Below are 22,324 nucleotides of genomic sequence, written 5' to 3' on the forward strand. Positions count from 1 at the left end.
CTAGGGGAATGTGGGCTAGGTGAAATGACTAGAAAGTGGGTGGACAAGTGGCTGAAAGACTGGACTCAGGCGAGTTCTCAATGGTTCCCTTCAACCTGGCTTCAGCTAGGGAAAGGCTGGTGGTAAGGACGACGGGGATCAATTGTTCTCCATGTCCACTGAAGGTAGGAGAAGTGATGGGCTTAATTTGCAGCCTGAGAGACTGAGGTGAGATACACCTCTACCCTGCTGTCCTCGGGAGCCAAAAAATCTTACCGCGTTATAAGTGAAAACACGTGATATCGAACTTGCTTTGATCCGCCAGAACACGCAGCCCTACCCCCCCGGAGCACTGCTTTACCGCGTTCTATCCGAAGTCGTGTTCTAGCGGAGTAGAGGTGTATTAGGAAAAGCTTCCTAACTCCCGGGAGAGCGACGCACTGGAGCAGGGACCACAGGAGGCTGGGGGGTTTCAGAACAGGATGGACAGACCCCAGTCTAGGTTTACTCAGCCCTGCCCCAGCGCAGGGGCTGGAGACGGTGACCTCTCGAGGTCCTTCCAGCCCGACACTCCCAGGCTTCTGATTCTCAGAGCAGCCTCGGTGCATGGCAGCTCCGGACTCACGTCCCACCAGACACAGCCCAGAGCATCTCCTGCCCTGCAGTGCTGGGCTTGGGGGTGGCAGGCCCCCCCAGCCAGAGGGCGCCATGCTCTGCTCCTTGCTGCCTGGATCACAGCCACGCTCCAGAATGGTCCTGTCCCATTGGAACCCACAATCCCACATGCTCCGGTTGGGCCAGCACTGATCCTTCTGGCCATCTCACCTGGGGCTGGGCCATCCCCTCTCCCCCGCCGCCAGTACCAACCTCCCATGCTCCCGCCCTTCCCCAACGTCCCCCTGCTCCCGGGCCATTTCCAGGATGAAATCCTGCCATGTCTACGGAAAAGGCAGCTGGAATTTTGCAGGAACCCCCCTGCCCCATGAGGCCACAGCCCCCACGCACTGGCACAGACCACAGTAACAGGCCTGGGGGGTTCGGGCTTTTCCAGCCAGCTCTGCCAGCCATCTACCAGTGAACCCTGCATTGCAGCCCCCTCCTGTGTCACTGGCACTTCCCACTGCCTCACCACCGTCCCACTGTATCGCCAACCTGCCTGCCTGCGCTGCCCTCCCCTGCGGAGACGCACACGTGTCTGGGAGCTGGCAGAGCTGACTTAGGAGAGATGATGAAATTAGCCCATATTTGGAGCTATTGGAATGCAGATGTGGCTAAGGAACATGGTGACTAAGGGCGTCGCGGGAGCTAATCCCCAGCCGGCGTGGCAGAAATAGGGCACCCGCCTTTCAGTCGGGCATGACGCACGCCAGCGAGAGCTCTGCCGGCACTAGGGGCGACGCTCGTTGGGATTGACCCCGACAGCTTCTAGCAGCAGCTCAGCGGGGGCTACAGCAAGGCAGGAATGGGAACGGCACATTCAGGGATCCAAGAGACAGAGGCCATCCATCCCCATGCTTCAGCCCCAGCTGGGGTCAGGAAGCAACAGCACCTGACGCTATAGCTGGTGATGTAACTCCTTCCTCTGGAGCATCTGCCATTGGTCGCTGCTGGAGGCAGGATCCGGGGCCCATTGGTCCTGGCCCCATGTGGCAGTTCCTGCGCCCTCACGCCAGTCTGCATGTCACAACACACAGACAGGCTGCGTCTACCAGGCAAATCCCCCCGCTCTTCCACTCCTGGGGGCGCAACAGAGACCCTAGTGCTGACAGGCACGGGGATGTCCTCTAACCCGGCTCTGATCAAGTCTAGGTCGCAGCAACGCCAGAGCCCTGTCTGCGCTAGTCCCCCACTCTACTGCGAACGCCAGCAGAGCTGCACCAGTGCTCGCAACAATGGGGGAGCCCCTGGGGCGCCTCCTGCAGGCCAGGCCCCAGCACCGGGCAGCCACACGGGGGCACAAAGGAACCCGGCCTGCTGATTGGTCTGGCCTGTAGCACTGTCATTGCTGTTCACCTGACTCCGGGCACAGGAGCAATTAATGCTCTCTGCGCACTTGCTCCTGGCCCAGGTGCCTGCCCAGTGTCCGGGAGCCCCGCTCCCAGCAGGCAGCCAGCCAGCCCCAGGCAGTACTGAAACGGACGCTGGATGAGGTGCGGGGAAGCCGGAAATCCCATCATTCCCCTCTTACATGTAATGGAAGGACTGCATGATCCAGGGTGGAAACACCGCAGGCAGGCTCCAGCGGGCGCTGCTGCCTCTTGCCCGCAGCCTGGGGGCTCCGCCCACCTGTGTTTGCACCAAACAGACCCCACCACCAGCCTGACCTTGTAGCCAAGCTTGTTACCCCAGGGCTGGTGGGATCCAGCAACGCCCACCCTGGCGAAGCCCTGCTGGAGCCCCTGAACGGCCTGCCCCCTGCATTCCCCATGGGGAGTCAGTCTGCGCCCTCCAGAACGAGCGACTCCAGCAGTGCACGGTGAGTGTGGGACCAGGGCACGGCCGTGAGGCTGCGTGGTAGGCCAGGGGCTGCCATGCCCTCTTGGAGCTCAGGGACGGCTACAAGAAGCCACGTGTGCCAGGTAACAGAGTCAGGCTGAGCCAGGCTGTCCCCCTGCGCTTTGCTGACTGACCGCGGCAGATGCCCTCAGCTCTGGCCCGGCCTCTAGGGGGCGCCATTGCACCCCCACTCACTAATACTGGTGTTAGGGGCACGCAGCTGCTGCCCCGTCCATCCTCGGGGCAGCCCCCCGCCCACAGCCTCCCAGCCACTGCCCTGCAGGGCCGCCTCAGGCCGCACTCGGGGAAAGGGGGCTGCATTTAACGTGGCCCCTTTTATTAAGGGGAGTCAGAGGAAAATGGGCTGTCAGCCAGGGTGCTGCCCGCTGAAGCCCAATGGTGTCCCACTCGACCCCAGCCCATCCCCATGTGCCCTAGGGCTGGAAACACCACTGCTCCACTCCGGTTGGTGGGCACCCAAGGGACCAGCTCCGAGGCACCCAGAGGACCCTCCGGTGCATTCTGGGAATGTGGGCGTGGCCCATGAGAACCCCCTCCCCACACCTGCAGTCTGCCTCTGCACCAGTCTCCCGTTCTGAGCCAGCTGGGTCCGTGTTCACGCCCATGAGAGACCAGAGCCAGGCCCTGGCCCAGGGAGTCTCTGCCAAGGGGGACAGCAGCTGAAGGGCCTGTGGCCGGAACCGGAGCCGAGCTGTGCCGGCACAGGGCGCGAGGAAGGGCCCTGCCAGGACAGCACTGGGCTTCTCCGCCTCGCCCCGCACCTGCCAGCCCCCCCATCAGCCTGACGGCTGCCTGTGAGAATCCCCACGGGGGGTGGGCAGAGCCCCCCTCATCCCCAGTTCACCAGAGCACTCGAATGGCCCAATTTCTGCCGGTAAAATGGTTTTATCTGCCTTGAATTTGCCTTCCCTGCCTGCTAGTAAATCCGCGGCTGGAAACGCAGAGCGCACCGGGAGCCCGCTCAGCGCCTGGAGTTAAAACCACCCTCGCCCAGAGCACACAGGCGCTGGCCGGCACAGGGAGGCCTACAGGAATTCGACACTGGCGAGCGGGGCTGGCCTGGCAGCCCCCGGGATGCGCGGCTCCGGTTTATGCCCAGCAATGGAAGGGGGGTGGTGTGGGGGGAGGAGGGAGGCCATGGACCGTGGCTCATTGAGGGGCCAGCGTGTGGGAGGGGTCAGCACCAGCCCACGTGCCTTAGCAGTGAGTCCAGGCCCCCGGAGCCATTGCGCACAGGCTACCAACGGGCATCAGCGCTTAGCAACTGGGGTCGCTCTCGCCGAGAAACCCCTGCCCCACCCAGGGCCTTTTCCTGCTTTCACTAGTAACAGAAACCCCAGGCCTGAGTCCCCAGCACGTTAGTGCAAAACGCCCTTTGCAGGGCCCCTCCCTGCTGGTGCACAAGCAGAGCAGGCCGGCCTGGAACCAGCACAGCTCCATGGCTGAGCGACACCTGCTCTCTGCCTTGCTGCCCCTGCCTGCTAGGGGGTCCCACCTCTCCCACCGCCTGGGGCTCCAGGCAGTAAGTGGGCGTCCCTAGCAGGCAGGCAGGGGCAGCGGGGCCAGCAGCCGCTGAGCATGGGCGTCTCCCTGCAGTAGGTACTGCCAGGCCCTGGCCCAACCAGCACTTACACAGGGCTGGAGTGGGGAACAGAGAGCCAGGGGTGGGGGGAGCTTTATATCTTCCCCCCCCGGGAGAAGGGAGGTCTTCTGGCTAAAGCTGTGGACCGGGCTGTGGGCTGTGAGGTGTGTGTGTTCAGGTTCTTTTCCTGGCTCTGCCCTGGCTGACCTTGCGTCCCACCCCCACTCGGTACAGGGGGTTGTTACAGGAGGAAGCCAGAGGGACTGGTGCCAAGACGCTCATGCAGCATCGCTGGCCCGCTGGAGGAGCTGCCGCCCGCCTGGGCCAGGCTGGTGTCTGGAGCCGCTGGCACAGGGGAGCCAGCCGACAGGTTAATTAAAATGAACGGCTGTAATTAGGCAAATGGGACATCGCTGCTGCAGAAATTACCTTCCTCCCAGGGCCTGTCACAGCGCTTGGCACCTCGGCCTCATTGCCCAGGACTCGGGTCAGCGCTCTGCGGGAGGGGCCTTCTGGCAAGTCTGGAAGAGGCAGGTTCTTGTGCTCGGTCTCCGGTGCTGGCTGGGCCCCCCCACACACACACGAGGGGGCAGGCGGCCCCGGCACCACTGGCTGGGAAGAAGTGACAAGTCCCAAACTAAATGAACCCTGTGAACCACCAGGGTGACGTGGCTCAGCATAGCTGGGGGCAGAAGGCCACATTGTCCCTCCTCTGCCAGGCATCCCGAGCTCCACCCGAACCTTGCCCTGGGCTCCCAAGCAGCTGGGAGCTGGCAGGGTTTTCAGGGTAGGCAGGCCATGGGGTCCCCCTGTGCTCTGGAATTCCCCACACCAGCACTCACGTATTAGGCAAAGGAGGGGGAACAGAGGCTCCAGGGCTGGGCACGCGGCTATACCAGCCCTGCTAACCAGGCTGCTCTCTGCCATGTGGCCAAGTTTCCTCAGTTTCCTTCTCTGTGCAAGGGGGACAGCCCCCCCCCGCCTCCCTGCTACTGCTGGCCAGGTCGGTGCCAAGGACTGTTAATTACTAACTAGTGCTGCTCATGCGAGGGGCATTCCCCATCCCCGAGCCCAGCAGGGGAAGGCAGGGGAACTGGGGCGTCAGGCTGGAGGCACCAAGCTCCCTGTAAACTCCACTAGGGACAGGGAGCCACAGTAGACAGGGAGGTTGGTCTTTCCATCCCTCAGTCTAGCAGAGATGGGGCAGTGCCTGGGAGCCTCACGCTGCCCGGTGCCACACAGGGCCAGGACTCCTGGGTTCCAGTCCCAGCTCTAGCACTGAGTCACGGCAGGACCTTGGGCCGATGTTTTCACAAGAAAGCTCAGATTTCAGGTGCTACCTTAAGACACTGGCCCAGCTCCTCTGAAAAGCAGGTCTGGGCCTTGCAACCAGCACCTCCACTCAGGCCCCACTACCCGGTACTTCCCACTGCCCGTGTCCCTGGTTGGTGAGCGCCCGCTGAGGGCAGTTAGTGAAGGCGCAAGCTGCTGTGGGTTGGAAGAAGACTCTGAAGGAAAGGGGGAAACGAGGCATCTTCAGCAGTGAGAGTAATTCACCATTGGAACAACTTACCCAGGATCAGGGTGGCTTCTCCGTCCCTGGCAAGGTTTAAATCCGGATGGAGGTTTTTCGAAGAGCTCTGCCCTAGGGATTATTGTGGGGCAGGTCTCTGGCCTGTGCTGTCCAGGTCAGACGAAGTGACCACAACGGTTCCTTCTGACCTTGGAATCTAGGAACTGCTCGAGTCCAGGCTGGACTGGCGCTGGGATCCCTGCCTCCACCACAGCCCATTTTAGACAGATTTCCCAAGGGGAAGTGCCAGCTCTCGCCAGCGACCCTCTACTTCCCTCGTTCCCTTGGCACTGAGCAGCTGATGGAATGGTGACATCACAATGCCGCTGTGATGTCACACAGCGAGGGAGTTTCTGAATGGGCCGGGGGGGGGGGGGAAGAGCTGCTCTGAGGGCACACAGGGAGAGGGGAATGCAGGAGAGCTCACACCAGCGCGGACCCTTCTCCGGAGAGGGGACGAGCCCCACACTGCGCAGGACGAGCCACCCACATGGTCCCTGCTTTCCATGCAGACACGGGGCCACTATGAACCGTGTTTTCATTGTGGGGTGAGTGCGGCTGTGCAGGTCTCTCAGCTCTGGACTTTTTATGCAGCCAGCATCCCCAGGGCCTTCTATGGGCTCTCCCCCAGCACCCATGGGAGTTACTGAGTGTCTCTGGAGTCAGGCAGTGCAGAGGGGCCGGCGCAGATGCCCCGGGAAGGGGTATGCTGCCCGAGGTGCAAACCATCCCTGCTTTATTAAAGCCAAGCCCAGCAGAGGTTTGATGCCAGCTGAAGATTTACAAGATGTACGACTCCTGCGTGAAGAATGATATTAAAACCCAGACCTCATCATCGAGCCAGGCTCCTTGGAGGCAGCGCGGGGAGGAACCATCAGCATTGTTCAATTAAGATCCTATTCAAACATGCAAGCCCTGAGCTCTTGGAGCCAGGCTGACGAGAAGCAGAGTGTCCCAGACCAGGACATGTCTTGCCAGAGGTCAGGCTGCCCCCCTCACAGCTGTCCTACATGCTGGTCAGTCACTCGGCCCCTCCTTTGCAAAGCCTCTGAGAAGTCGGGGCCCATAGCTGGAAGCTGGGGTGACGGGCGGGAGACTCCTTAGGAGGCAGTGACCAGAAAAGCCGAGTGATGAGGACAGCAGAGCTCAGGACACTGCACTGGGGCAGCTGCTGCCGTCACCCCAGAGGCAGCCCCACTGCCAGCAGGCGCCATGGTTAAACCTCTTCCGTGTGTGACTGGAGGTGCTGCTCGCCCACCCTGGCAGCCTGAGCCTGGGCTAAGCTCACTAGGGCAGGGGGCCGGGCCTCCCGCTCCCCAGCCTGCTCTCTGTGCACTGGATCTGACACTGCGAACAGCCAGCGTTCACTCAACCCCCATCCACCCAATTTCCAAGCTGACTGGTGCTGCAGAGTCCGCCTGGCCGCCCCAGGGTGCGCCTGCTACTTACATGAACTCTAACAAGGAACCAGGAGGGGAAACTGGAAACACGCAGCCTCGGGCCTCTCCCATACACCACCCCCAAAGCAAGCGGACAGAGAATCAGACCCCTTGCGCTGCGAGCCGGGAGAAAGGCTAATAACCAGCAAGGGGAGTGGGAGCTTACAGCAGACAGCCTCAGCTGGGACACGCAGAGGTGCTGAGCATCACAGGACAAGGGCTTAGCAGGAGGCCGCAGGTCCCTGCTCCCACTGCATGGCTCTGCTAGACGCCCAAGCAACCAGCCGGCACCAGTCTGAACAGCAGCACCTCCGGCAGAGAGCGCAGGGAGGAGCTGGCCATGGGGCTCCCAGCTCCCTGGCAGACAGGTGGAGCAGCCGCCCCATCAGTTGTTCTATGTGGTCTGGGGGTTTCTTTAGCAGGTTTATCCCTCTGCAGAGGGCCTCCAGGGAAAATGCCTCCTTGGGAGCAGAGTCCCATTTTGAGGGGTTCCCGGAAAGGCAGAGTACTGTCATCTCAGCCCGCTCAGCCCAGCGCACTCTGCCTAGGCGGGCAGGACATCTGGGCCTGGAAAAACGTTTTTCTGCAGCAAAATGTTGAATTTATGGCAGGGCAAATTCCCCAAAATTCAGGGTGATGCCCAGGGATTGGAATGAGGCTGCCTAAAGCGACACGGTTACCCCCCCGAGTCACATCCACGGGCTCCTTTCCCACAAGCTGGACATTTCCAGGGAGCCATGTTCAAACGGGCAGGGAGAGCCCAGCAGGGCTAATTCCCCCGTCTGCAAGGGACCGGAACACAGACGGGGGGACAGGACGGAGCTCAGTCTTAGCAACACTTGTCTGCCAGCAGGGCCAGTCCCCCAGCTGCTGTGCAAAGAGCACAAGGCGGCTGCAGGGTGTTCCCAGCAGTGCCCGGATCTCTGTCGATCTCAGGGGAACATGCATGAGTCTCCAAGCAGGGACTTGCCGCTGGGTGGAGCCCAACCCAGGACGCTCAGAGGGGTTCCAGAGGGGTTTTTTGACTAGCTAGTCTAGGTACAAAGACCCAGATCCTCCAGGTACCAAACTCCTATTCATTTCTGTGGCAGTTAGGAGTCCAAAGACCTTTGAGGATCTGCACCAAAGCCCCACTCTGCTTCCAAGGTGGCAATAAACAGCAAAGGAAAGAACCAAGCTGCCCAGGGACCGGGGAGGGGAGAGCAGTGTGGGCAGCTGGGCAGAACGGGAGTCAGGGCTATGAAATGTAAACCCTGCCTGCAGGGAGAGGAAACCAAGAGCCCAGATACCAGAAGGGGAAGAGGATGGTGACCACACAAGCACTCACAGGAGGGTGCGTTGATTTCAAACCTGCCCTGGCGTGACTTGGCTGAGTCAGCCAGGCCCGTAGGTGCAGTGGGGAAGGCATGGGAGGCCGTCCGGGCCAGACCACACACCTCCCACGTATCACGGGGGAAGCAGGGAGCACTTGCTGCACCGGGCGACATTTTCCTCTTCAAATCAGTTTCCAGAAGCCCAGATTGACAATCCGGAGGCTCTGAAGCCAGCTAATCAGATAGTACGTGACAGTGAGCCAAGCGCCTCCTGAAAAGCAGAACACACAGTTAGCAACAGCTGAAAAGCTTCAATTAATTTCCTGTCATGTACGGAGACTGGGAAGTGCAAATGGTGTTTTCTGGCAGCCCAGCTGCAGGCTCGCCCACGGCTCCGGACCCAGATTGCTCCGGCTTCCCTGCCGAAGTGACACGGTGATTGGGTCCTCTCCAGCCATGGAGCTCCCTGAGAAAGCCCCTGGTCCCGACGGACCCAACTCCCCCCCGTTGCTGGGCAGGCAGCTTGTTCCCTTTGCAGCCTGCCAGCAAGCGTCGTGTGACAAGGCTGTGTAAGCCCACGGCGAGCCAGCCAGCGCAGCCTCCCACCTGCAGCTCCCCAGGGACGGACTCCTTCAGGGCTACAGATCCACTGCGGACATTGCCCTGGGAGCCAAAGTGGAACATCATCAGGGTAAAGGTTTGGTCTTCAAACGCAGAACTTCCCCAGCCTCTTCCCTCAGCTCCACCATCCCAGCAGCCTTCCTCGGCTAATGGAGGGTGGATGGAACCCAGACCCCATCCCCACCACCCCGCCTTTGCTCGGCTACCCGGGGGAATGCAGGGAAGTGGCCCGTGGTACTCCCTCCTCTGCCGCAGGGCTTAAGCAGCAGCCCAAGCACAGGGGAAGATGGTTAAATGAGGCACACGATGGGGACTTCCACCTAGGTTCTACTGCCAGCGCCGCTGCGGACATGCTACAAGAGCTTAGGCGTGTTTCTTACCTTCTTTGCCCCACTTCCCCCCACCTGTCTCCTGCCAGGCTGAGTCAGGGCCCATTTGTGAAGGGCTATAAAGTCGTCACATACTTTGCAGTTCTATTAGTACTGGAAAGTTGCCTTGAACGAAAAACAAGATAGCAGCTGCTCATCCCAGATTTGCATGGAAGCAGGCACATTAGCGTTCCTTCAGCCAGCAAGATGAACTCGCCTTATTCAGAGGCACCCTTGCCTAGCTGAGCGCGCTACAGTCATAATGATCTAGCTCTGCTTCACAGACCACGCAGGAACAACCTCAATGAAAGCCTCTAGGCATGCCCTGACCATCTGCAGCTCAGAGCAGGTGGCCAGAGGGTCAGGACAGAGCACTTAACAGCAGAGTCAGTAACTGACAAGGCTAGGGAAGACTGTCTTGAAATGCTCATTCACATGGACCCGATAGAATTTCAGTTCTTTAATGAAAACTGCTCACGACACCTGCTGGTCTCTGAAGGGATTTCAAACCATGCAGCCTCCAGCACAGTTTGTTTCACAGAAGAGAAGCCCTGAGAGGCAGCCTCACTGATCAGACTGCCCATTACCCATCCCAATTGTGCTTTAACATTCAAAATATCAAACTTTGCAATGCGGCCACCTCTGGGGTGGAGAGCACCAGGCAGCCTGGCGCACAGCAAACTGGTGGGATTGAGCGGAGGATTAGCCACACACATCGCAAGCCTCACCATCTATTGAAAAAAGAACAGGAGTACTTGTGGCACCTTAGAGACTAACACATTTATTAGAGCATAAGGTTTCGTGGGCTACAGCCCACTTCTTCGGATGCAGTAGCCCACGAAAGCTTATGCTCTAATAAATGTGTTAGTCTCTAAGGTGCCACAAGTACTCCTGTTCTTTTTGCGGATACAGACTAACACGGCTGCTACTCTGAAACCCATCTATTGAAAGTGTGTTGGATCCCATTTGCTAAAGTTTTCTATGAAAGACACTCCCACTGCCTGAGCAAAGTGCATGGAACTCAACCTATGGAGGAGGAAGTGCTAAACAGACCCTGCTAGGATTGACCTGATGCATCTGGGGAGTTTAATATTTTCAAGGCCAAGGCTCAGACCCGAGCCACAGCCCACAGCCCATTGGTTGGGTAGGAAAAATGGTGAAGACACTTCCCAGGACAGCCACCTTTAAAAATGGTAATAGTGGAAAAATCTGAACTGAGGTTTTTGCTCCACCAAGTGGCAACAGTGAGTAGCTGCACCTTGTCCTTTGAAAGAAACTGCACTCAGGCCCCTTCATTTACCTACTTGTATGGCTAAAGTAACAAATGTTTAAAATCTGACCTGTTAAAACCCCTGTGTAAACTGGAAGCTGTCACGAGGCCTGACAGAGGGCTTAGAACACGAGATGAGCACCTCCCACCATGACCGCAGGAGACAATGTACAGTTTCTTAGATGTCTGTTTAATAAATGTCTATGCACCTGAGTTTTTCTAGCTTATGTCTCGGCCACTTTCCAATCTGGATAATTACGGCTTTAGTCTTGCCTGCATATTCCACTGGTTAGGTATTCACGGCCTGCCCGTCGGGAGCAGTTAGATAGTTGTCACATTCCATCCCAGGGTTGGATTCTTGTTCCCTGTGCATATACGAGCCACTCGTCTTCTCAAAGCACCTTTTGTTTCTTTCTATAACACAGGCTGTCTACACTTCAAAGATAAGCTGACCTATGCTAGGTCATTATCATTAACTCCATTAATTCCTCCAGTGGCGGATGTCTATCCTAGCCTCCTCCTGTTGGTGGTGAGCGTGCTCACCAGGACTGCTCCCAACAACTAAAGAGGGGCAGTGTGGAGGACTGAGCGTCTGGGCTCTCCGCTCTGTGCGGCTCCCCAGCCAGGAGCGGGGAGGGAGGGAGGAGGCAGCTGCCTGGACTGTCTTGCCTCTGGTGGAGAGATCGGTGTTCGGAGTCCAGTCAGCTGCTGTGCTCCCAGCGGAGAGCGGGGGGCAGCAGGGCTCCAAGGAGGGAGGGGAGAGCCCAGGTGGCAGCCCAAGCCTGAAGCCTGGGAGGAAGCCAGGCTTGGAGTGGAGACTGGGCAGCAGCCCAGCTGGGAAGCCAGATTTCTTGTCAATTTCACAGCTCCAGCAGAGCTGAAATTGACAAGAATGTCAGCCAACAGCTGATGTAAGAAACAGTGTGTCCACATAGATAGTGCATCACCCTAACTACACCCACATAAGCCCTACGCCTCTTGGTAAGGTGGTTTTATGAGGTTGGCATAGCACGGGAATTACATTGGTGGGAGAAGCATTTCAGCTGACTTTTGTCAAAACTGGGTAGTGTAGACAAGGCCACAATATGTGCAGATCAGTTAAGTCAGACCCATTCAGGAGAGCCAGTAATAGAACAAATCACATTAAAATCTGATTGAATGAAAAACAGGCTCTCCCCAAAACACTTCTCTTCACTCCTCCGCCCCTTTCGTTCATGTGGCCCATTAATCTCAATTGCAAGCTCCACAGGAAATTGTTTCTTCCAGGACTCTAGGGTACCGGTCACACCTTTGGCACTGTACAAATAACCCTCCAATCTCCTCAGAAGTTTGACAAGTTCTAGCAAGTAAGCCTTTCTTTGAATGGATAAGGTTCCAGCTTCTCTCCTCTGTTAACTACTTAGCACGGTCCTTTTCACAATGGGATGCAGCAGGGAGATGGCAGCTCATTCGCACAGTGAAATACTGACAACTATTTCAGAGAAGGCATTTAGCTATTTAGTGGCAATACCACAAAATCACGGCTTTTTCCCCTTTAGGAATGGCTGGACTTGTCCCTTGTCCCCAACATCAAACCATGTGAAATACGGGGCTTGGAGGGCAAGAAATAGCCTGGGGTTCCACTTCTTTCATAGAAAAGCCTCACATACTGTTAGGGGCAGGAACTTGGGCAACCCGACACACCAGAAGAGAAAATATTAGCTGTGAAAGACAAGTCATTGCTTAGAGATGACAAACAAGATCTGGTTGTGAGGGGAGTTCTCTGCTTGTCCCAGATGCAGAACCCAGCATTTTCTCCATGCTCGGAGACAAAGGGCTGGCTGGGTCAGGTCAGTAGAGCTCCGGAATGGATTTTACTTCACAATGCACATTACACACAACACACCAGTGCAGGTAAAGTTAACTGATCCCTGTATGTCCTGCTCATTCTTAGACAGAGGGGAAAATGAGTGTGTTGTTTAAAGAGTCAAGCTCAAATACGTGGGAATCCAAGCAAGCATGGAACAAGCAGTAACAAAACAGCTATTATGGCGAGCAGGTAAAAAGCAAGTTTGCAATTGATGGGGTTGGGGGGAGGGAGAGGGCAGAGGGAGATCTATTTCTCTTGCTGTTTCTTTGTTCCAAATTCAACAGGCTGGGTAGTACTTTGTGCCTCCCAGAAGCTATGGTGCTACTCTGAACAAGATACCCAGGGACCTAGTTCAAACAGCCTACAGAGGGGATGCTAGAGAAGCAAAGGAAATCAGAATCCCTATTTACTCGTAAGAATCCAGAGGAGGTACCCTGCTACTAAAGACACCATACATACCACAGCTGAGACTGGCACCCTACATTCTACCAATTCCGTTTGGAAAGCCCAGGCACTAAGGAAACCTGCACAGCAACTTTACAGGGTATCAGACTGGCTTGTCAGAGAAAAAAAAAAAACAAACATGTAGTTAGTGCTGCATGAAGACAGGCGCCCCCCAGGTGGTAGTTTAGGACTGTAGCAAATTCAGTTCTCTTTTACAACCTGATTCAGCCAAGTCCTCCACACACTGGAAATTCCAGTCCTGTTTCTTACAGGCAAAAGCGAGCAGGCTGCTCCGTAAGAAGAGAGGAGCAATGCAGGGACGTGTCTCGCTACTGATTAAAGAGCCATCTGCTCAGGTTTCCCTCAAAGCAGCTGTGATTAGACAGCAAGCGGAGGGGAAACGTAACTGTTTAAACCTAAGGCAACGCCACCCGGACTGAATGAGTACCTGCCCCCCACAATGCCAGGAGCCTATTACCTGCTCATCTCAGAAGCAGTGAGCAAACCAGCTGAGACGACAGTTCAATTTACTTTTATACAACACACGGCTAGAATGTAGCCGAACAAACTAACCAACACTGCTGAGTATAGGCTTCATGGCAAAAGTATCACCTTCCTTTACTCTGGATCCCTTTGCATCCGGCCTAAGGAGACGCCACACCAGGTTACATTTCTATACTCTTTTATTGACAGTTCGAGGGAGAGCAGTTCATTTCTTCTTCTCCACATCCTGCTCTGCAGCTTCCTTGGCTCGTTTAGCACGGATTCCAAAGAGACGGGCATTTGCCCGGGCCATACGCAGGCTGGCAAAGGCTTTGAAGTTCTTCTCCTCCTCAGAGATAACACGGGCCTTTTCCTTTTTGTAAACCTAGCAGAAACAAGAGTCAGATAGAATGTGTAACCATCTTCTCTGGAATCCTCTGGCCTAGTCAATGATTAGAAGAGTTACTTTTTGGTACAGATTTCTACTAGCAACAGGACACCGTGACTGGCAGGGATGCTTTATCAAAGCAGGAGGCCACGCCTGCAACACTATTCAATCAGGTGCCTCATTTTATTCAGCTTCTGTATTTGTCAGCTCACACCACTGATGAGGTGAGGGAGGAAACTCCAAGAATAACCATCTCAGGGTAGATTGATATTTACCTCGCAGTCAGTTTGCACTCATTCGTGGATTACCACCAGCAAGCATCAAATAGAACCCTTCAAAAGTAGCAACGGTTCTAGAACAAACTGCAGTGAACCCACAGCTTGTCATGTTGTACTTAGTAAAGAGCTACCAGCCCTGGGTCACTGAAGACTGAATTACCAAAGCACAGGGCTGTGCACAGACAGCTGGTAACGCTTCCATCCTCAGGTCTGAATTGCTTCAGGCAGAACCCTCAATTTCAGAACAAATTCTGACAGCAGAAACTGCATCCATTAGTCTACCCCCAGACAAAACACGGCCACTACTTCACGCCCATGAACCTGCCCTTCAGCTTCCTCAAGGGAGCTCTGATTTAACCAACAGTTGGTTAAAAGTTTTAGCAGTCAGCTCTGTGCATCTCATTACATAGTGGCAAAAAATCCAGAGACCCTGCTAAAGTTACACTCGCACAGTAAAATACTGAGATAAAAAAAAAACAAAAACCCCAACAACAGTATTTTACTAGAGCAGTGGTTCTTAACCTTTACTGCAGCCTGCATTGGGTCTCAAAATATGTTCTCGCACCCCTTATCAAAAATTGTTGAAGTAGGTCAGTTCTTTAAACCTAGATATATTTTTTGTTTGTATATTACAGGGTAATTGTTAAAAAATGTATAATGTCAATAAACACATAGGTTTGATGAAACAAAGTAGTTGTACTTGCGTGCCTGTGCTTAATTTGTGTTTTTGATGATTTACCTTCTTAAAAAAATTGGCATGTCTCACACCCTCAGAAAGGGCACCTTGCACCCCCAGGGGGTTCGTGCACCCCAGGTTAAGAACCACTGTACTAGAGAAATAGGAGGTCAATTTTAACAGGCTCTTGTTCTTTGGTCTCAAGGTAACTGCTGCAGTCTACAGAGAGTGAAACGTAACTGCGGTGTCACAATGCAGCACCGAAAAGCCCATTTCTGTCGAGTCAGTTCTCTCTAGTATTTAGAGATACATCACAGCAGCGTCTAACTTCAGAACAATCAAACAAAGCACATGATTTGCAGGTTCACTTACGTTCCTGATTGGCATAACAGGTCCAGAGAGCTGAGTTGCCATCTTGAGTTCTTCTGGCTGTGAAACAGAGGAAACAAGTGATTACTGAGTTCAGCCAGACAAGCTGACTCCTTTGGTGGCAGGCCTGTGGGAGCTGCCTGGGTTAGGGAACGTACCTTCTGGAGCAAAACATAAGCTCTTCAGTTTCATATCTTAATTAAAAACTAGGCCTGTGTGCAAGGCCCCAGCTAGGTGATCTGACTGGAGAATCTAGCAATACATGTTTAACAGAAAAAGTTCCATGGTTTGGACCTCAGGAATTCTGGCCCATATTTCAGACTGAAGAGAGGGCCCTACATTCCCACATACACGCCACGGAGAGTCTCGGAAACACACAAGTGGAGAAGTGCGCTATTTCCCACTCCAATGGAGGGTGTGCTAGCATTTTAAAGGGGCCAGCCTAAAGCAGACTTGTTTGTTTTTAAGAGAAATTCAACTGAACCCAGAATTTGGGATTGCACTGGGGAGTGTGACCTATTAACTATGCCCAGTTAAGAGAGATGGAAGGAAGCAAAGTCATCCTGAGGGCTTGACAAGGTGCTGATGCATCACCATTACTCCACCACCAAATTGCCTCTCCTGGCCACACCAAAAACAGGAACCAAGAATGTAAAGCTCTGGTTCAAGGGCACAACACCGACTTTATAAAAGTTACACCAACCTGAAAAAATGTCAAGTTTACTATTGTTTCCACTAACGTCTCTGGCTCCCATACCAGACAGAGAAAAGTTACTTTGCAGTTTATTTTGTATATTCAAACAGCATTCAGCTTCCCCTATTTGTCTGGCTCTCATGCAAAACCACAGGAAAAGAAACATTTAAAAATGTGGCAACAGAAGGCACAAGAATTAACAAAGGGACCCTTGGGAGGAGATAATATGTTTAACAATTTTTATCTCACTCTGAAACTGGCTAGATTTCAAGTTCATTGTACCATTTTAAAGCTGTGCTGGTGCTAAACATTCACAACTAGATCTGCCTTGCTAACCAGTCTAGGATATGAACACATGGGACTACACTATTTTAGGTTTTCTAATTGCACCAGTTATCAGTGAGATTCACATGACACTCCAGGAAAGTCGGCATGAATTGCCCCCAGGGAAACTGTTGTTACAGAAGACCTTGCTGGAGAAAAGGGGAAACCTTTAGTCTGCATATAAAGTAGTTTCTACTTCAGCTTCTTCACATCCACATCTCCAGCAGTGCCAAACCAGGTTCAAAGGGACGTTTTCCAGGACTGTCTACAATGGGCTTAGGGAATATGTTAAACTGATAAGTTCCAACAAAGCCACATTTTATATAGTTTAGCCAGCCAGTATAAATGCAGTCAGAGAAAAGCTCAATGGCCAGTTTGAAAGAGTTAACACACTTTGACCCAATTCCTGCTGGCAGACTATGCCACGTTAGAAACATTTAAGCAGGACGTATGTTTAAATCCAGGTAAAAAGCCTAGAGCACATAAGAGTCTATGGATGTTGCCTAGAAATCCCCTTCTTCAAATCTTTCATTTCACTACATATACGTCCTCATTGGAAGCACGGAGCCTACATAGCTGGAGCAAAGAAATATATGGAAATCCACCTTATTTCAGAACCTTAGCTGATACAAGTGTTTTCTCTGAATTAAGATTTACAGGTTGATAGGTGGAACTCCCCTAAAATTGACCAACTCACCACCTCTGTAGGTTACTCAGCTGAAAAAACCTCTCTGTCCCTGCATTTTTTCTCATTGCTCTCTTTTGTAATTATTTACATAGTGAGACAAGTACTCCTGAAACGGTGGCTCATTATCCACCCTAACACATTAACTGCTTTTACTAAATTTCAACTGCTTAGGCAAAAATCAGACATTGTGGGAGAGTTGCTAAAGTATCATGGCTTTGATTCAGGGCAGCTTCCCCGCAATGTGACTTTAAATCACCACTGCACACTCCACACTCCAGGCCCAGCTCCCAGCACAACAGAGGTGGTACAAGTTATAGCACATACCCTGGCCAACACCCAAGCCCATCCCTCCATCAGATGTACCTGAAGGCGGACTACAGCTGCTCTATCAACCCTTTGCCAGTGGAAGAGGCCTCCCGTGCAGGGGCATTCCATTAGGAGATGTGTCTAAGTAAACAACGCTTTACAGTAGAACATTAGAGGATCAGCCATAACCAACCCTTAGCACCACTGAGCAGGAGAAGGCCTCTAAAAGCTTCCAGGACCCAATGTACTTACAGAGCTGTCTCCCTTCTTGGGTGCAGAGGGCTTCCTTGGGAAGAGGATAAGTTTGGAGCGATACTCCTTCAGTCTCTGCACGTTGGCTTGCAGGGATTCTGTAGACTTGTTGCGTCGTCTGGGATCCACAGAGATTCCAATAGTCCGGGCAACCCTTTTATTGATGCCAGCCATCTGTAAAGCAAGAGAATTAATGTCAACCTTCAAGTGACTGTTATGCCATTGTGCTACTGAGTGAAGCCACTACAGTCATCAGCTGGAAAAGGGTTCAATACAGTCATCACAGAGACTACAGAGATTCCGGAGAAAGTGTCATCATTTGACTGTAAGGCCCATCAGAAGCAGTGATTAAGAAATATGAATTGTGCTACGCCCAGAAGTTGGACAGCAACAGATAAGGCATCTCCAAAAGTCAAAGATTAGACTCAAATATAAGACAACACTCCTTCAAATAGCAAAAGGAGGGCACAAAATCTAAGGCCACATGGAAAAGAATGGGGGATATCACTTTCACTCACTGAAATAGGCAAGTGTCCTTATATAATTATACATTATACTACAATGTGCAATTCCAGCTGTAACAAGCAACTGGGCCATTTAAATCACACATGCCAACCTGACTCATGAAGTTGGCTATACTATTAAGGTTTAAATCAATGCTTTATCAGGTATCACTTACATCATGAGCCCCTAAAAAATACTAGAGAACCAAAAGAAGCAAACTATTTCTTGGTGCTTAACAGTCCTGTAGACATTTGCTTTTGTTGTCCCATAAGATGACTGTACAGAAAGGTGCATTACCATAACACTCCCTCCTCCTCGCTCCTGAAGTTGAGTGGTTTAAAACCCTGGAATTTTATTAAACTGGCAAGTTGACCGTGTCTCTCTAATTTTCAAAACAATCTTGTGTTGCCCTATGCTGCTGCCTACACATCTCATTCCCATACTATTGGAATGCCTGAAATTAATATGAACACGGGAAAGCACCAAACACTAACGTAACCATAAATTCCTTTATTAAATCCAAAGTTATACAACTCTCTAAACATGCATATATAATTTACTACATCCAAACAGTAACAAAACATTTGATCAAGATACTTACAAACGGGTTAAACCCAGGGTGCTTAGACCCATATTGGTCGGATCTAAGGTGGCCAGGCAGGTATTAGCTTCTTTATACTCTTCAACAAACAAGTGATGTCATTGCCAAGTACTGACTTCAGGTAAACACCAATTTCAGACAGTTCACCCTTATTTCCAGTCTTACCTGATGAAGATTTACAAACTCCTCTCTTCCCAAGGCCTTTCCTCCTCTCCTTGCTGCCAACAGCTTTGCCATTGCCCCTGGATTCACACAGGCTTTAACACTGGTGTGTGGGTTGGCAAGGCCCATGTTGGCTCATTTTAAGACAGATTCTTTTGGTCTTGTTTAAAACCATCTGCAGTCATCCTCAAGGGTCAGAGGTCTTCTTTTTAGAAGTTCTTTTACCTCATTTGTTATTCTTTGAACCAAATGTAGAATCACAGAACTGGAAGGGACCTCAAGAGGTCATCTAGTCCAGCCCCCTGCATCCTCCCTACTTCATTCCATCTGGCCTTATAACTTATTATTTTCAAGGCCTTCCTTCTAATTGCTAATCAGAGCCTCTCTTTACAACATATATATATTTTCTTAAACTTAAGCTAACTAATTCTCTAATTTCATATTTATCCTACACATATTGTCCATTTTCTGCATCTACAGCAATTACACACCTACCTATAGCAACCACCATCCTGTACTTTGGATAATAGTGTTGTGTTATCTAGGCCTTGTCTACACTGCCACTTTACAGTGCTGCAAATTTCTCACTAAGGGGTGTGAAAAAACACTCCACTGAGCGCTGCAAATTTCGGCGCTGTAAAGTGCCAGTGTAGACCAGAGGTGGGCAAACTACGGCCCGCAGGACCACTCTCCCTGGACTCTGAGCTCCTGGCCAGGGAGGCTAGCCCCAGGCCCCTCCCTCTCCTCCACAGCCTCAGCTCACTGCACCACCGGCGCAATGCTCTGGGCAGCGAGCTCCTGGGGCAGCGCAGTGACAGAGCCTGGCCTGACCTGGTGCTCTGTGCTGTGCAGTATGTGGCTGGCTCCAGCTGGGTGGCGCGACTGCCTGTCATGGTGCAGCCGCTCCACCAGTGCTCCAGGTGCGGTAAGGGGGCAGAGGGCGGGGCTGGATAGAGGGCAGGGGAGTTCAGGGGGAGGTCGGGGCCAGGGGTGTGGCTAGGGGTCAGGGCAGTCAGAGGGCGGTGAACAGGGGGGTTAAATGGGGGTAGTCAGGGAGAAGGAGTGGTTGGATGGGGCAGAGGTCCAGGGAGGAGAGGAGAGGTTGGATAGGGGCAGTCAGGGATGGAGGTTCCGGGGGTGGTCAGGGCACAGGGAGAAGGGGGTGGTTGGGTGGGGCAGGGGTCCTGGGTGTGCGTCTGTCTGTCAGGAAGGAGAGGGAGTGTTAGATGGGGCGGCAGGGAGCAGTTAGGAGCAGCGGGTCTGGGGGCAGTCAGGGAGAAGGGGTGGTTGGATGGGCAGGAGTCCCGTGGGGGGCAGTCAGGAAGGGGGGGGGGTTGGGGGCAGAGGATCCGGGGGGCCGTCAGGGGCGAGACATATGTACATGCGTGTCAGATAGGGGGCGGGGGCTGGGAAACGCCTGCCTGTTCGGGGAGGCACAACCTCCCCTAACCAGCCCTCCATACAATTTCTGAAACCCGATGCGGCCCTCAGGCCAAAAAAGTTTGCCGCCCCTGGTGTAGGCAGTGCACCGGTGCCGGCAGCCGTGCTTCCAGCGCTGGTAGCTACTCCCTTTGTGGGAATGCTACAACTACACTGCCATGTCAAAGCACTGCCACTGCACCGATTTAACATTGCGAGTGAAGACACATCCCTAGAAAATTCCAAAATGGCCACATGCACAACCAGTTCGAACAGATCTCCATTTGCCAACCACTCAGCTGTTTACATCTTACACTAGCTACCAACAGACTAACCAGGCCGCGCAAGACAGGGAAATATATCAAGGAGTTCATTTCACCCACTCGAAAACAAAACATTGAGTTGAAACACCAAATTACAGTTGGATACTTTACTCTGCACCCACCTAACACTAGACACATTTATAGAATGTATCTGTTGCATGTGAGCGCACTCTACTACGAGATGCTAACCAACCAGTTATACTCACTCGCAGCTCTTCCAAGCTGAATCCTCTGCCAGCACGAACTTTTGTGTGGTACCTAACAGTGGGACACCTCACAATGGGTCGGATTGGCCCTGACACTGGGCGTGGAGCAATGCGCCGAGCCTTTGCCTGACGGGCCTTCCTCCTGGTGAAAGAGAAATATCACAGCAGTCAACAAAAGGATGTTTGTATAAGATACCTAACTCTATATGCATCCAAGAAAGTGGGCAGTAGTCCACGAAAGCTTATGCTCTAATAAATTTGTTAGTCTCTAAGGTGCCACAAGTACGCCTGTTCTTTTAACTTCTACACTGACAATCTTCTAAACACCCAGAGTCCCTCCCAGCGAAACATGAGGGCCCATCAAACGTGCTGAGGTAAGGAATGTGTCCATCTAGTAACTGAGGTGAACAAGGCCAGACTACACGCTCTCATAGTAAGCTACAGTCATCAGCTAAAAAAGGGTTCAAGCAAATCATCAATGTTGTGCAGAGATTCCGGAGAATTTTCATCATTTGACTGTAGACCTAATTAAAGGCGTTAAACTGTTTTACTGGCCTCTGTGATTACAACCACGGTAACTTTTAATCAATCACTCTCTAACCACCACCACATGCCACGGGAGACACGGGGGCAAAATTCCCAAGTGATCTCGATGTCACACGGCAGGTAGAGACAATCTCACCAGACACTGGTCTCACGGACACATGCAGCCAGCCAGCTGTCCTTGGCCTCTCACCTGCGGATCTTCCGAGCGGGCTGGTTAAACCATGTGGCAACTCGTCTCTGCCAATCTTTGTGGAAGTGGGGTCTCAAGATCATGCCATTTCGACTGGGCGCCATGATTGCTTATATCCCTGCAGAGACAAGGGGCACGTGTAATGACAGCTACGATTCGCGGCGGGCGCGGCTTACCGAAAGCAGCCCTCGATAGCAGAGAGCGGCGGGGGCCCAGCCCCCCGGGAGCCGGGGGAGCGGCGGGCCCGGCCCGACTGCAACAGCCCCCCAAACACGAACCGCTGCCCCCGAGGGCTGTGCTCGGCAGCCCCGCGCGGGGCGCCACCCTGGGAACGACTGAGGCGAATGCCCGGCCCCGGCCCCGGCCGCCGGGGAGCGGCCCCCAGGCCCGGCACCTGCCCGCCGCCGCCTCCCCCCAGGACGCGACAGGCCGCAGGCGGCCCCCCTGCGTTCGGCTGCCCAGGGCCCGGGCCCCGCGGGCCGCCCAGGCGGCGGATGGAGGCGGATAACCCTGCGGGGCCCGGCCTCCGCTCAAACCTACCTCCACGGGGGGAAATGGCCGACCGGAAAAGGAGGGGGTGACGCAGGGCACGCTGGGATATTAGGCCTAGCGGAAACTGAACTGGTTACTGACCAATTAGAATGAAGGATGGCGGGAGGCCTGCCCAGCGAGCTTCAGCGCCCATCTCGCCAAAGGCCCTCTGCCCTTTACAAAGATGGCGCCCGTTTTAAAGCGGCAGCGTATGAAAAACCAATGAGTGCCGTTACCTGCACCAGGTGGGCTGGGGAAAGGCAGCTGGCTGCACCGAGGAAGCGCTCAAGTTGCTCATCCATGACAGTTCATGGAAGATGGGTAAGGAGTCAGAGGACTGGAGAAGTGCAAACACAATTCCTAGCTTTAAAAAGAACAGGAGTACTTGTGGCACCTTAGAGACTAACACATTTATTAGAGCATAAGCTT

The 22,324-nt window shown here is 53.5% G+C and overlaps 1 protein-coding gene and 2 non-coding genes across 3 annotated transcripts; all 3 read right to left on the reverse strand.

Annotated features, from left to right (window-relative positions):
• Positions 1 to 13,620: 13,620 nt before the first annotated feature.
• RPL13 (ribosomal protein L13) lies at positions 13,621 to 22,009 on the reverse strand. Its single transcript, XM_034788652.1, has 6 exons — positions 21,905 to 22,009; positions 21,365 to 21,482; positions 20,629 to 20,770; positions 17,414 to 17,587; positions 15,153 to 15,209; positions 13,621 to 13,823 (listed from the first exon to the last, which is right to left on the reverse strand). The coding sequence occupies exons 2-6, from the start codon at positions 21,466 to 21,468 to the stop codon at positions 13,665 to 13,667; spliced, it is 636 nt and encodes a 211-aa protein (XP_034644543.1). The 5' UTR covers positions 21,469 to 21,482; positions 21,905 to 22,009; the 3' UTR covers positions 13,621 to 13,664.
• LOC117886871 lies at positions 17,647 to 17,731 on the reverse strand. Its single transcript, XR_004648075.1, has one exon. It is a non-coding gene; the product is annotated as a small nucleolar RNA MBII-202 (small nucleolar RNA).
• Positions 21,058 to 21,139, reverse strand: LOC117886879. The gene has a single exon (XR_004648083.1). It is a non-coding gene; the product is annotated as a small nucleolar RNA MBII-202 (small nucleolar RNA).
• Positions 22,010 to 22,324: the final 315 nt, after the last annotated feature.

The sequence above is a fragment of the Trachemys scripta genome, chromosome 13 (genome assembly GCF_013100865.1).
Source record: "Trachemys scripta elegans isolate TJP31775 chromosome 13, CAS_Tse_1.0, whole genome shotgun sequence".
NCBI classification, from domain to species: domain Eukaryota; kingdom Metazoa; phylum Chordata; order Testudines; family Emydidae; genus Trachemys; species Trachemys scripta.

What these genes read in the sequence shown, in the direction of transcription:
- RPL13 (XM_034788652.1), bottom strand. Translation starts at nt 21,468, where the DNA reads ATGGCGCCCAGTCGAAATGGCATGATCTTGAGACCCCACTTCCACAAA. An exon ending in CCCGCTCGGAAGATCCGCAG is followed by an intron (nt 20,771 to 21,364) that starts GTGAGAGGCCAA and finishes CTCTTTCACCAG; the next exon opens with GAGGAAGGCCCGTCAGGCAA. An exon ending in CTGTTATGCCAATCAGGAAC is followed by an intron (nt 13,824 to 15,152) that starts GTAAGTGAACCT and finishes TGTTTCTGCTAG; the next exon opens with GTTTACAAAAAGGAAAAGGC.